Source organism: Talpa occidentalis, unplaced genomic scaffold (assembly GCF_014898055.3).
Source record: "Talpa occidentalis isolate TD23 unplaced genomic scaffold, MPIMG_talOcc4v2.1 talOcc4.9, whole genome shotgun sequence".
Classification (NCBI taxonomy): domain Eukaryota; kingdom Metazoa; phylum Chordata; class Mammalia; order Eulipotyphla; family Talpidae; genus Talpa; species Talpa occidentalis.
In genome coordinates this window covers 86,704,287-86,718,367 of record NW_023605305.1, presented here as the reverse complement: position 1 = coordinate 86,718,367, position 14,081 = coordinate 86,704,287, and the positions used below count along the sequence as shown (strand labels likewise).

The 14,081-nt window shown below is 35.3% G+C and overlaps 1 protein-coding gene and 1 long non-coding RNA gene across 2 annotated transcripts in view; one reads left to right on the top strand and one right to left on the bottom strand.

Moving 5' to 3' along the window:
- The window catches only part of LOC119236309 (uncharacterized), a 171,856-nt gene that overhangs the window by 137,513 nt on the left and 20,262 nt on the right, over positions 1–14,081 (top strand). The gene's annotated exons all lie outside the window — the stretch shown is intronic.
- GABRA1 (gamma-aminobutyric acid type A receptor subunit alpha1) overlaps positions 1–14,081 on the bottom strand; it is a 59,493-nt gene that overhangs the window by 28,492 nt on the left and 16,920 nt on the right. Inside the window, exons 3-5 of the mRNA XM_037500253.2 lie at positions 13,064–13,131; positions 6,364–6,584; positions 3,310–3,392 (exon numbers count right to left, since the gene is read on the bottom strand). Of these exons, the coding sequence (XP_037356150.1) occupies positions 3,310–3,392; positions 6,364–6,584; positions 13,064–13,131 (372 nt within the window). The remainder of the gene's footprint in view (positions 1–3,309; positions 3,393–6,363; positions 6,585–13,063; positions 13,132–14,081) is intronic.

Below are 14,081 nucleotides of genomic sequence, written 5' to 3'. Positions count from 1 at the left end.
TATATATATATATATATATATATGAGATAAAAAATAAAAACAAAACAAAACAAAAAAGACTATAATCTAAATCTCTTAGGACATATTTTGTATTTTCCTTTAAAAGTAATTGAATGACATCAGCTATATCATGCCTATTGTCTCCAGGTTATTTGGCCTTATGGGGAAGTCTTAATTCCTAACAAGCAGAATGTGTAATTTAGTCCTGACAATCAGAATCTAATGGAGAATATTAAGGAAAACATCTGCTTTTCTGAGTTTAATTCTTATCAACATATGGATAAGGTTGCTTCAGAGTCTTCGTAAACATTTATGACAGAGTATCTACAAAATCATTGGAAAATCTTCTTGCTTATCTCTTGCTTATTCTCTGGTATTTTGGCAAGATGTTTGCTTCAAAAATTGGGTCAAAACATTTCTGCCCACTTGTGTCTTAGATTCTTCATCTTTGAAATGTGCTAATTAGGTCAGGTCAGAAAAATGTACAGTAAATGAAACACCCCTGCCTCTTCTCATGCCAATGGCAGGCAATGGTAACTTGTCTTGGTGTTCTGTCTGTGCCCCCCATTCAATGCCAAGTCTTCTCCCTTTAACTCCCCACAGATCAGAAACCATATTTTCTGAAACTTAAAACTTCTGAGACTTAAAATACCTGAAGGGGTATTAAAAGCTGATCATTTTAATCTTTATCCATTCAATACTCATTTACTAAGCCCTATGGTAGGAAATACCAAACAAAATAGAGAACTGCTCCCATGTACTTTACAGTCTCCAGACAATAAAAATGTTAAAAATAAGTAAAACTAATAATCATTGCTGTGGCGAATGGTATAAAATAAATGTATATTTTGATCAAGATGACTAGTAGGCCTGTATGCAAATTCAGATTTCATCAAGGCAGCCTGAAGGACCATTTATACTGAGATGTGGGCAGAGAGAAGATGTAGGCATGGTAAGAACGTAAGAACCAAAGGAGTTGAAAGGTATTCTCTTAAGTGAAACAAGCCAGAAGGAGAAAGATAAATATTAGACAGTTTCACTTATATGTTGAATAGAGAGATATCAAAGGAAGGATTAGACAAGAAAGACGCAATTTAAAAATGACCCTTGAAAGGTGATCATAGATCTGAGGTATGGGTTGGCAGCATGGTGGTGGGGGGTGCTGGAGTGGGAGGAAAGGAAAGAAAAGGGGGAGGGAGAACACAGTGGTCTGTGGTGGAGGATTATGGGTGCTCTGGAAAACTATGGTGAACACACCCAAGGGAAGAAATCTTGTCTGTGAAAAAGTTAACAAGCATATAAAATAATGGTACTTCATTTAAGAAGTAAATATGTTTTATAGACATATACACACACAAACACACACATATATATGTATACACACACATACATACATACATACATACATACATACATACACACACAAACAAACCAAAGGAAGGGTAACCCAGGTAGAGAAAAGTGCACATGTACAGACTCTGAGGTGGAAAACTGCTGACTTATTTTTCTTTAACTTCAATTTCCTTAAATGACACAGTATTTATTTTCTACTCACTATCCATTTCCTCTTTCCCAAAATACCTTCAATTTTATTCAGGTAGAATGTACACAGTTAAAAATATTTCTTCTCAGGCTTTTTTTGCAGTTGGCATTGGCAGTATGACACATCTTTGATTAATGAGATGTGAGTAGATATCTGTTAGGAATTTAGGAGATACACACACACACACACACACACACACACTATTTCTTCCTTCTTTTCCCAATATTCCTCTTTATCTTGAAAATGATGCAATGGCTGAGGTTGCAGTAGCCATTCTTTGAACAGGAAGAACATCAAAGGGCATCTCAAGATATCCTCATTAAGATACTGAACTAACCAGCAATTGACCAACAATCACTTACTTTTACACTATATGAAAATATCCTGTTTTTTTTTTCCTTTCAGCTCTATTCACTGCATTACTGACAAATAAACTAAACTTGTAGTTCATTGTCCAAATAAGATATTCTTGAAGGCAAAAGGGGACACTATTTTAATAGTTATACCAGCACATTAGGCATAAATCAGTACTGTCCCAGGCAAACTGTGATGCATGATCTTACTAATTTTAAGGTTCTTCTGCGGATTAGATGAGCTGATGCATTTATGAATGGCTTGTATACTGCCTGACATATAAGTAACATATAAGGCAAAATATTGATAAAACTGGAACTGGTAATAGTCCGTGGCATAGAACATTCAAGTCATTAAGTTGGGAAAAGAATTGGGAGGAGGGAGTCCATCACCAAAGACCTGTGTAGCTTGCAGTTTTTGAAGGAGTTCATCCACGGGTTTCAGTGTAGAATGAGGTTTATAAATAGGGGAAGTTTCTTCTCCATGACTGGTGCTGCTAGAAGCCCGGAGGCCCTATGCTATTTTCTTTGCTTGCTCTCTTCCTACACTACCACTATTTTTTTTCTATGAATCATATCTTCACCAAAATAGTTACTTAGACTGCCTGTCTAGTGGGAGCAGAAAGCTGGTTAGGTGTTCCAGCAGTTGACTCAATTCTTGTACATAACTCCCCAGTAGGAAACCAGGAATACATTATCCCCACTTGCTTTTTGCATGTTTAGTAGTCAAAACCAGCAGGGCAGGTCTCTGAGTCACTGTTCTCATGGCTCCTCTAAGGTGTGCAGCTTATTTTCAAAGATCACAAAGAAAGATAGTTCCTATTAAGGGGGTTTAGCTAAGATACCTTTAAAAGTGTTAATATACATGTGCATTTCATGGTATATACAAATGGATATAGCACTTTTCTGTGACTGTGATTAGATTGAATTTCTGGCTACATCTTAGGTATGGGCATTATTAAGAAATAACTAATTATTGTCCTTTGTGACCTACCAATATTTCCATGTGATAAACAGGTTGAATTATTCCTGAGGTGAAACAAAATATCAGTAGTTATATAAAATAAACACAATTATCTCTGTTTTCTTGAAAGGAAGATATCTATCGGGTATAAGCATCCATCCTCTACTCATTTTTGTGTGAATACAACTTCAACAAAAATGGAATTTTCCCACAAAATAGTTAAATCCATGCTTTCTAGTCCAGGAGGTAGGGAATAAGCTCTACCTGAAATAATATCAAAAATGAAGTCAAAGATGATTACTTATAGACAGCACTTGTGGTAAATTGCTATTTAAACTTTCTTGAGAGCTCTTTATTCATCATTCTAACAGACATAACTAGTTGGAGGTCTCCTGCTTAAATCTTAGGTCTCTCATAAGAATAAAGAAAAATAAAATGAATTTACTCACAACTTCCAAATTTTAGTGGGCAGGCATGGGCATCCATAGGGAAGTCCTCCAAATGCATTGGGCATTCAGCTCTCACCGTCAGCCTTAGCAATTAAGGAAAGGATACAAATAAGACAAATAAGACCCTTACAGATTAGGCACTTCGAATCATTAACTGTAGCAAATTTATTAAGGAAGCAGGGGAGATAGGCACAGACTGTAGCACTATACTCAACTGTTAAGAATTGGAAAAGAATTCCTTTTAATGGTGGCTGGATTCTACTGGTTTACTGGTTCACTGGTTTTGAGAAAATAGGTGACTTCCTGATTTAGTATGATGGGCAAGTATTGCTAATGTTTTCAAAGAAAAATTCCATCAGCTAATGTACATAGCTACGGCTAATCATTTGAGAATAAAACTCGATGCTAATTACATAATACTTGTATAAGTGGTAATTCATCCTTGGTTTAGAAAATGAGCAAGAGAAGAAAAGTAAAGTTCTCGATCCTAAATTCAGCTCTCCCTGCCTCCTTCTCTAAAATAGCAAGAAATGTATAAAACAAGGAAACAATCTGTGGAAGAGGAACTGTGAGAATGAGGGTAGTGAGAATGAGATTAAGGTAAAATCTCTAAGGCTTTATATGTAATCTCACTCTTTTCAACTATTTAGTTTGCCTAATTGAAGCCAGAACTGTGTCATGTTTCTCTTTAGTCTTTATGGGAATGTGTATTTATGTTTTAAAAAGCTAAGGAAGGAATTCAATGACAAATATTTGATCTCATTTGGTAGAATTATAAGTAAATTTAGACCTACATTTCTCGAATGGTTTTTAGAAAATATATTTGTCCTATTCTCAAGTAACTTGAGATACAGTTAGGGTGGCTTTATAGAAAGTAAAACAAAAACAAAAAAAAGGAAGCAAGTATGAAATGCATAAATTAAGGATTAAACTTGCATTTTTATGTCAAACTATTAATGAAACTGACAACAAATTAGCAAATGTGGTGAGAAATTTCATTTGGGATATGGAATATATAGCTAGTTTTTGAGGAAGAACACTGTACACACAAGAAATTATTAATCAGTAAACTTTGCAGTAGATGTAAATCCCTCTCCAGAACATTGTCAGCTATGAGTGTGAGGAAGGAATTCTGGATTTAGACTTCAAAACATGTGTAGAATGTTTTACAAGGGAGAAATTATTTCAAATTTCAAATATAAACAGACCTTGCTTAGATAATCTGGAAAGGTCTCAATAAAATTCTTCAAAGAATCTCTGCTTTCTTTTCCTCTTTTTTGGTTCTTTAAATCCTACTAAAGTTTTTCTAGTTTGGCCCGCTATCTAAAGTGACTCTTGCATCACTTTTTCTTTATTTTTAATTTGTATACGTGTGCATAAGAAAGTAGATATTTTCAAATCTTTCTTCAAAGGAAAAATGTCATTTCATTCCCATACTGAACAATTCACCAAGTTGAGGATTTTGCCTTTCATACCAAGAGAATAAGTAGATGGCCTGAATGCTAGCCAGATATACCAAAAAACAAAACAAAACAAAAAAGTTCTGAAAAGTCATATGGCTATGAAATAACCATTTCCCTTCAGTGTGAGTCCTGAACAGTTGTTATTTTCTTATAAATCATGAAAAATTTTAAACATCTTTTTCTTTAAAAATACTCAAAACTTTGATTCATGAATCCTTCATTTAACCACAAGTTATTCTTATCTCGATGCTGGGATTTCCAGTAATCACAAAATGGGGAAAATTTTTATCAAGCAAAAATGTATGCATAGTCCATGATTTAATAAAATTTAAAATATCTGTATCCTCAATCTAACAACAATATTGTAAATGCATGTACTTGAAAAGGTTTACTTAGTAGCCAAAGAGAGATGAGTAGATTAGGAAGATATCATATTACACATAATGTAATACTATTCAACTATAAAAGCTCTTGCCATGTGTGACAATATGGATGAAACTAGAAGGGATGATACTAAGTGAGATAAGTCAGGAAGAAAAAGACAAATACTGGATGTGTCACTTGTATGTGGAATACTGAGAAACAAAATAAAGAATCACATAAAGCCAAACCAATAATGGACTCTGGAAATCTGACTGTAGAACTGAGGCTACTAGAAGGAGAGCAGGAGAAAGGTAGAGTATAGTGAGGAGGGAGCACAATGGACTGTGGTGGAGGACTATGGTGGAGGATAATGGGTAGGAATGGTGTGGCGGTAGGAATGGTGTGTCTCAGCGCTACCACATGATGGCCTGACTTTGATCCAGGCCAGGGAGCTACCCCACATATGGTACAGAAGACCTCTTTGTCTCACCCACTGCTTCCCTCAGCAATGTATTTCAGTAGATCTGCCTGTTCTGCACCCCACTCTGTCTCTGGTGAATCCTCTCACCCCCTGCACCTCTGGCCTATACCCCAGTTCTTCTATGCATAAAAATAAATAAATAAATCTTTTAAAAAAGAAATAAATGAAAATAAGTGGAGTGGCACTCAGCTGTGTGAGCTGTGTTAACCATAAACAGTGTCTTGACAGAGAAGAAAAAAGCGCTTACTTAGGTGAAGAATAGAATTGTAGTGGTGAACTTAATCAACCTCACATGTTATTTTAATGATGCACTCCTGAAAATTATGTAATATTACAATGCAATGCTACTTCAACAAAAAAAAAGAAAACCCTACTTAGATATGAACTTGTTTTTAAGAATTTTGAATGATTTCTTTTGCCTTTTAAGTACAGAAATATTTTCAATTATAAGTGTCTTGATATAGCTCCTAAAAATTTAATTTAGACCTTACAGAAATGCAGGAATATAGAAGTTTATGGTAGGAAGAAGTTCCTCATATTGAATTAGAGGATGATGGAGATAGTGTGCTCTAGTGAATTATTTAATATATAGTAAACATTTTCTTTCATTTTTTCTATTCCTTTTATTTAGCATTTTAATACTTGCATAAAATTTTGGCTTATTTATCATGAACAGAAAAACAAATACCTTATCATGGCCGCTGGCCCCATTATGGCTTACACTGGAGGAGAAAGCAGCCTCCTTACCTCATGGTGTACAGCAAGGTACCATCCTCCGTGATCCGCAGGAGTTTATTGGGCATGGTCATGTTGTGTGCCACAGACTTCTTCCCATTGTGAAAGAAGGTATCTGGAGTCCAGATCTTGCTCGCCATTAGATTATTTAACCGGAGAACCGTCATGGGCCCTTTAAATTTTAACCTTTCATCCTTCCAGCTTTGACGGAAAAATACATCTATTGTATACTCCTGGATAATTGTGGAAAATGGCAAAGTTCACTGTGCTGTATTTTGCAGTGCAAATAGCTTCCTAGACAATGCATACTTTTTGCAACTTTAGAAGCAAAATATGAGCCGGGTGAGGTTTCTAATAGTAAACACCAGTATGTGGCTGTCTGTACATACTGGTGTCAGGTGATTCCCAGATTTGAATAATCATTTTTTACAAATATCTAAATGCCTGAAATATGTTTTGGTTAGAAAAATTCTTCCAATTACCTCCTCAGTTAAGTGAAAAGAAAACAATACTGTAATCCCAACCCCATCTCTAAGAAACCATCACTCAAAGACATAGAATATATTACAAATAAAAGCAGAAGTCATGTTAGAGATTACTACATACAGGAAAATGTTCAAATTGGACAGTTTTACTTAGAAGCATTAAAGCATTATGTCTTCAGGAACCCTCCCATTGACTCTAAAAATCTTACTTGATCCCAAGTCATCCATACTTCTAGTGTGGATGACCTGTCTTCTTTTTTGACTAAATCATTTCCCTCCACAAATAATGTATATAGACTTTTTTTATTCTACACAATGAAGACTGTAAATAATGAATCCATTTCACCAGTAATTTGGATGTTTAAAAATAAAAGAAAGCAGGTATGCAGTGTATGTGTCTGTGAGTGTGTATAAGATACATGAGAAATGCATGAAGCTCATCATCATTCAGAGCTAGGGAATCTGTTTATTTGAATAAATGCATCGTTCCTTCCTGCAATACCCAGAGACAAACATGTGCTAATCTGAAAACAAGCAGTGTGACTTACCAACTCCTAAAACTGAAAAAGGGTAATATCAATCTTCCTTGTAGTACTTGCTACACTGACACTTAATTTGGAACCTAGTGGTTTGAAGTGAAAATTACCACATTCTTTGTTAATCTTAGCATGTTTCAGACTGGAAGGCAGACTAACTAGAAAAACATCAGCTACATTTTCTTAATCCCCTAAACCCTAATGCATGAGAGTACTGTTGTTGTGTTTTCCCCCACTTTTTTATCTTATATATGGTTATGCCTCTAGGACCTGCAATAAATAATGTCTGTATCTAGGTGCCTCATGCTTGAAAGAAGCTTCCTTATTTTCCCACGGTTTAAGCAAAACTGGGTAAAGGATGAATGAAGGCTCATCATTCCATCATATGTTTGGCATTGATATTGGTTAGTTTATAATGCACCAGGCATTGTGATAACTGCTGATTGAGAGAGAATCAAGGAAGTGTAACATGATGCTCTTCTATCTTTGTAGGCAAGAGAATTTGCCTTGTTGGTTGATTAGATTTTCCTGTGTCTGGAAGTGCTGGAAGAAAGACACTGAAATATGTGACCCATTATGTATTCACTAAGAAACATGCCAAGCCTCTGTTAAATTCAACAGAGGAAGAAACGATTTACACTTAGATGCTATTAGAAAAACTCATGGAGAAGGATGTGCATCATAGAATTGTATTTTCCATGAGGAAATAAAAGGGAGGGAGCCTGTGGATAAAATCAGGAATACAGAATAGCAGTGCTAGCCAGGGAAACAGCCATAGATGATTTACTCTGAATGCTCTCTCTCTCTCTCTCTCTCTCTCTCTCTCTCTCTCTCTCTCCCCCCAACAAACAAGCTTATGCAATAGGGCTTGATAATGATATTTCTATCACTCCAGAATCACCACATGAACTCTGTTCTCTATGCAATTGAACTGCTTTAGCTTGGGTAACACTGGAGTCTATGGTCACTTGTAAATCAAGGCTCCCAGGATGCCTTAGCTGTGTACATTCCGAGGAATCCAAACATTTTGTTCATTTATTTGCTTGCTCCTAGAAGCTTCTTGTAGAGCTTGACCATGCCCCATGGTCACAAATCATTAGAACAAGATGACTGGAGCCCCTTTTCAGAGTTGGAATAAGGGAGAGTAGAGGAAACAACCATAGCATAATGGCTACAGCTGTAAATCCTATATCTGCTAACTAGAATTGCCAGCTACCTACTGACTTGCATGGGTAACTGTCTCATTTTCTCTAAGGTCCAGTTCCTATACTATAATGTGGGGGAGGTGGCAGTGAGAAAGGGGTAAGCAACTTGCAAGAATGTTGGAAACATTAAGAAACTTGGTAAACGTTGGGAACTTTCATTTCTCTCCTATTTATGGCTTTAGCAATACAAATTTATAAAAGGCATCTATGTAGTGGAGAATGAAAAGTGTTATTTCTTTGGGAGAATGGAAGAACAGGAAACCTAAGCAAATAAGATGATCACAACCAAGCAGGGCAAAAACAGAAGGCAAAAGAGAGGGCTCCACAGAAGAGTGTTCTGGACAAACAGGAAGCTCTGGATAAAAATTCATTCAGGCTAAGTGCCCCAGCCCCACTCAATAGAAAAGTTTCTCCCAGTGATCCTGTTCAACACAGTAGGTCCTTGGAGAATGTTGGTCTTATCCTGACGATGGGGACAGAACATTTGTTGTGTTCCTGAATAAATATTGTCTTGCAGCATTCCCACTGCACTTTATTGCCATCTGTGTGTACTTTAACTTACTACATTTCAAGCACTGTGGAAAACAGGGCTCAGTGATTGTGCTGCCTGGATATTTCTGTCAGAACCTAATGCCCTGGGAATGTGCTGTTTGATTGCCAATTAACGGTTTTTAAAATAAAGTTTAGGGAGTTGTCCTAATTTTGTTTTCTATTCCAGATGAAGTCAGATGCCTTGGGAACTATGGAGTCTCTAGGGACACACAGCCTGGGTTCAAGTTGCTACACTTAGCTAGCTGGGTCACTTTCCTCCTTTAGATGATGTGGATAATAATATGTAGTTGAAATGTTTGACATAAGGAGTAAATGAAGTATGATCCAAAAACTCTTAGCAAAGTATAAGCATTCAATAATGTTGTTGACTGTTGTTATGGTTATTATTACTAATTGCATATGTTATTCTCACTCTCACAACTATGAACCTTTTCCTCTCTTGAAAAATAGCTTTGTCATTCTGCCCTCTAATTTTAATTTGAAATCACACTGTTCTTTCTTGCATAATTCTCCCATCATGTGGTTTAGATGATTAATCTTCTAAAACAAAGTGGTCAGGTACAATTTCTACTACTCAGATAGCAAATTAGTTGCAGACCTGTAGCTAATTTGCTCCTTTGACAGAACAATTCAAATATTGTGTGGTTCTGGAATTTTGGCAATAGGCAGCATCATTGACTTACATACTCTGTCCTTCTTTCTGTCTGATATTTGACCAAAAGCCACATATGAAGAGTAAATCTTAATAACCATAGAGTTAATGGTGCACTGAAAATTCTAGTATGAACCTGTAGTCTGAGACCAAAAAAAAAAAGACATCGTTGGTGACTTTGACCATAGTTAATCTGAAGCAATAACTCAAAAGCTTGCCAAAGTACTTTTCAGGAGAAAACTTTTGATTACATATGGCTTTTTTTGTATGGCCCCTTAACAATTCCTATTGAGAATCTATTCTTTTTTGAGGTACTATTCTAGGTTCTGGAAAGAGAAAATGATCATTTTTATTGTATTATTATTATGATTAGGAGGAATGGGGAGGAGGAGGAATAATATTGGTATTGGTATGTGTTGCCTCATCCAGTCTCTTGATGTTTTAATCATTGAGAAAAGGGCTTTACCAAAGTAAAATTTCTGAATGCTCTCTATTTCCTCTTCCATTTGGAGAGGGGAGGCGGAAGACATAATTTAACTTGATAGGTGAATGTAGAGGAGAAATATCTCTTGCCTGTCTCAGCCTCTTCTTTTTGCCTTTATCATGTTGGATGATGATGTCTGTCCTTTAGACTTAACAAATTCTGCTGTTTTCCTTGCTATAAGTTTTATGTGGACCTTCTACATCACAGCAGAGAGAAGCCAAGACTGCTTGCTGACTGGGTGTGCTAATCTGGATTATTCTGGTGTTTACTCTCCGGACACCCATGTACCTATAGATATAAACTACTTTATGTAATATACTTATTACTTAAGATTATTTTTCATTTTCCATAATCCTTTCTCTATTATTTCTCAAAAAGTTCACACTGCAGATAGGATAGCAGGTGTAAGGTATTGAGTCCCTTAAACTTTAATTCGTTAGAAATAATTAAGACTCCTAAAACTATCACCAAATAAGTACTAATTCAACACTTACTGTAACCACACAAAGCACAACACTATGAGGGTTGTGAAAGTGTGTCTTTTTGACTTTGGGTGACATTTTAGGAGAAAAGGACATTTATATAAAAGAAGTAAATCTATAAGATGTGCTATATATGAGACCAAAAGCTAAATTACATTTTACAGTCAATAAATGTAATGAGAGTGCAGAAAGGGAAAGTTAATTTGTCACTGGAATAATAAAAAATAGTGTTTTTAGCAAGTCTCGATTTGGGCCTTTGTGGAAATATAGGATTTAGATGTGTGGGAAATACAAGAAATTTCTACGAAAGGTTCATGACATGATACAGGGTTCAGAGGCAAAAATGATAATGAAAAAATAGTTATTTACTACTATTTGTATTTTATTTACATATCTCATTTGAAAATCACAACCATCTTACATAAGGAATTACAATAATAATTTATTAGACACTTTCATCCTTACAGGTATGATTTGCTCAAAGTCATGTTACTGTTGGTTGTATGATGAGAAATCAGCCAGTCTGGATCCTGTTGCCAGTCCTGCTAACCCCCAAGTGATTTTGCCCCTTAGAAAATAGGAATTACACAAATGATAAATGGTCTGCATTGTGACCAAGTGAGGCAAGTGGCAAAATCATGTGTGGATTATGTGTGATACAGGCAGAGGAGCTTGGATTTGACCTTAAACTTGATAGGGAGTTATCCAAGTTTCTTATTTAGAAAAGTTGTGTGAAAGAAGAGTGTTGTAGAATACTGAATTCCAACATGGCCAGAAACACATGGCTTCTTAGAGAGTGATCCAGGTAGCAAAAAATTATATTACATGGTGTTTCAATAAAGTAGTGTACAGACTCAACAGAATGACAAAGTAAGTTGCCAGAAATATCAACTGTGATGACCAACATTTGTATTTTTAGTCCTTGCATAATAATGAATGCTTATTATATGCCAAGTGTTTAATTGACTTTCATTTATTAATTCATTATTACTCTCATTGTCCACATGAATAAACTGAGCCAGAGAGATCTGAAGTAACTTCCCAAGAATGCACCCTTACATGTGGAAAAGCTGGGGTTAAAAACCCAGGAGTTCTCATTCAGAAATCTGTATTTTTACCTACCAGTCTGCTGTCACATGAATGCTCTGCTAACTTTAGTTTGCGAAGTTGGTCCATTTCATAACCTATCTTATGACCTAAAATATTTAATTGTCCCCCAAGCCAGCATTCCCTGATGTCTCTTTGACAGAGCACTAGTCTTATAGAGTGTTGATAGGTATAATATAAAGAAGAAAAAAGTAGTTTGGGACAAATATGATTAAAAACACTTGATTAAATGTAGTTGAACAGTTTTCTTTATCTTAAGACCTGTCAGATCTTTGACCCTTTCAAGTGGGCACACTATGAATTTCCCAGGCCTTTGGAAATGCTGGTCTAAGTTAATATTTTCTGTAACTTTACTTCTGAATCATGCTGAGCAAGTATGAAATTAGAGGACATTTACGTTAAGATGGTATCAAGAGAAAGACATTTCAAAAATCATGTTCAATAAACTTTTTAAAATGTTCATAATGATGTGTTTTCATGGTCTCTTTATGATTTTTTGTTTATATACCAGCTTGGCTATTATATGATCAGAAATGTTTAATATCTGTAGAGGTCTTTGGAATTACCAGTTTCCATCAATTAGAAGAGAAACTCAAGTTAATTTACTTGGGTTCAAAAAAGTAAATAACAGGCATGTTTTCATTTCATTGCCACTTGGTAATAATTTAATGAATGTCTTGCAGTGAGCTGAGCATTTCACACTGGTGTATTTTATTTTGATTTATTTATTTATTTATTTTTTTGTCTAATTCTGGTCAAGTATTCACTCAGCTTTCATACTCACTTCTCCTTTTTAGCCAAAAACAGTCAGAGATGATGTTTGTGACTGTTCTATAACAGTGCTGGCTACTCAGAAACCCTGAATCCTTGAATCACCACATCCTCTTAACTAAAATATAAGATAACTTGCACTATTTGACTTATAAAACATAAGCATAAAGGCAAAGCAATTGTTGCAGGGATGGAGAAAAATACTATAGTGGTTAATAATCATAGATAGGCCTGGTCAGACAAGTGAATGCCTGTTTTCTATTATATATATTATATATAATATATATTAATTACATATTGCACAGTGTTTACACTGAGAAAACATAAACTGTATCCAAGCTGTTTCAAGGTGCTTCTTAAATACTAAGTCTACATTTCTCTTTCAAAAGTTAAATTTAAATAATACTCCAAGAAAACCAAAAATGCAGTGTCACTCACCATATCATGGTCTGAAACGGGTCCGAAACTGGTGACGAAGATGTCAGTCTTCACTTCTGTGACACGCTCTAATGAAGCAGGAAATTGGGAGTGTGAGTGTCCATCAGCAGCCCATATTAGACCTCACCACCACACACTCACAACCAAATGGGAAATTCATTGACTTTGATTAGTTATTTCTAAAATTGGTCCACTGTGAAGTCCTGATAATTTACTGCTTACACATGAAATTTCACAGTTAGTATTTTTCAATGGAGAACGAATATGCCACTTTGAGAGGCAGAGACTATATGGAGAAGTCAGCTGCTGCTTAATAAATATTTCAAGAATGGACACACCTAATGATACCAAGCCATTTCACATTGTAATGAAAATAGGTTAGCCCACAAATATGATTTTAACTTAAATATTCTTGCTTAGCTTGTCAGATCATCCTGGTATTTAGGCTACTCTTGGGAAGTATATAATATACTGCAGCAGGCTTTATTAACGCTTTAAAGACTCAAGGGTGTTTTTTGTTTTTTTTTTTGAATGATTGCTTTGTTGCAATAAATTGTACCTGATTTATCCTGTTACTCCCTGGGAAAAACCTGGCAATCATACAAATACCTTCAGTTTTGAAGATGAGAACATCTTATGGCATTAAAAAAATAATTTAATAGGTTCTATTTCAAGTTCAACAGGATTTTATTTTATTGATCTCTGATGGCATATATATCAACCAATAAACGATATTTATTGTAGCTTGGTGACAACTCAACACAGACATTTTCAAGGATATACAGCCACTCAAATGAAAAAAAAAAAAGGAAAAATGTTGCTTATAGAAAAGGAAACAATTTCTTATTAGGTGAGAAAGGAAAATATGACTGTCGTTTTCAGCTTCAGTTCAGAGAAATAACAGTCCAGCATCTAAAAAATTAATGTCATTTATCATGCCTTTTTCTCTCTAGATTTGAGTATTAAAAAAAACATATAGTATATGCAATAGTGAATCTTTTGAAAATCAATAAACAGT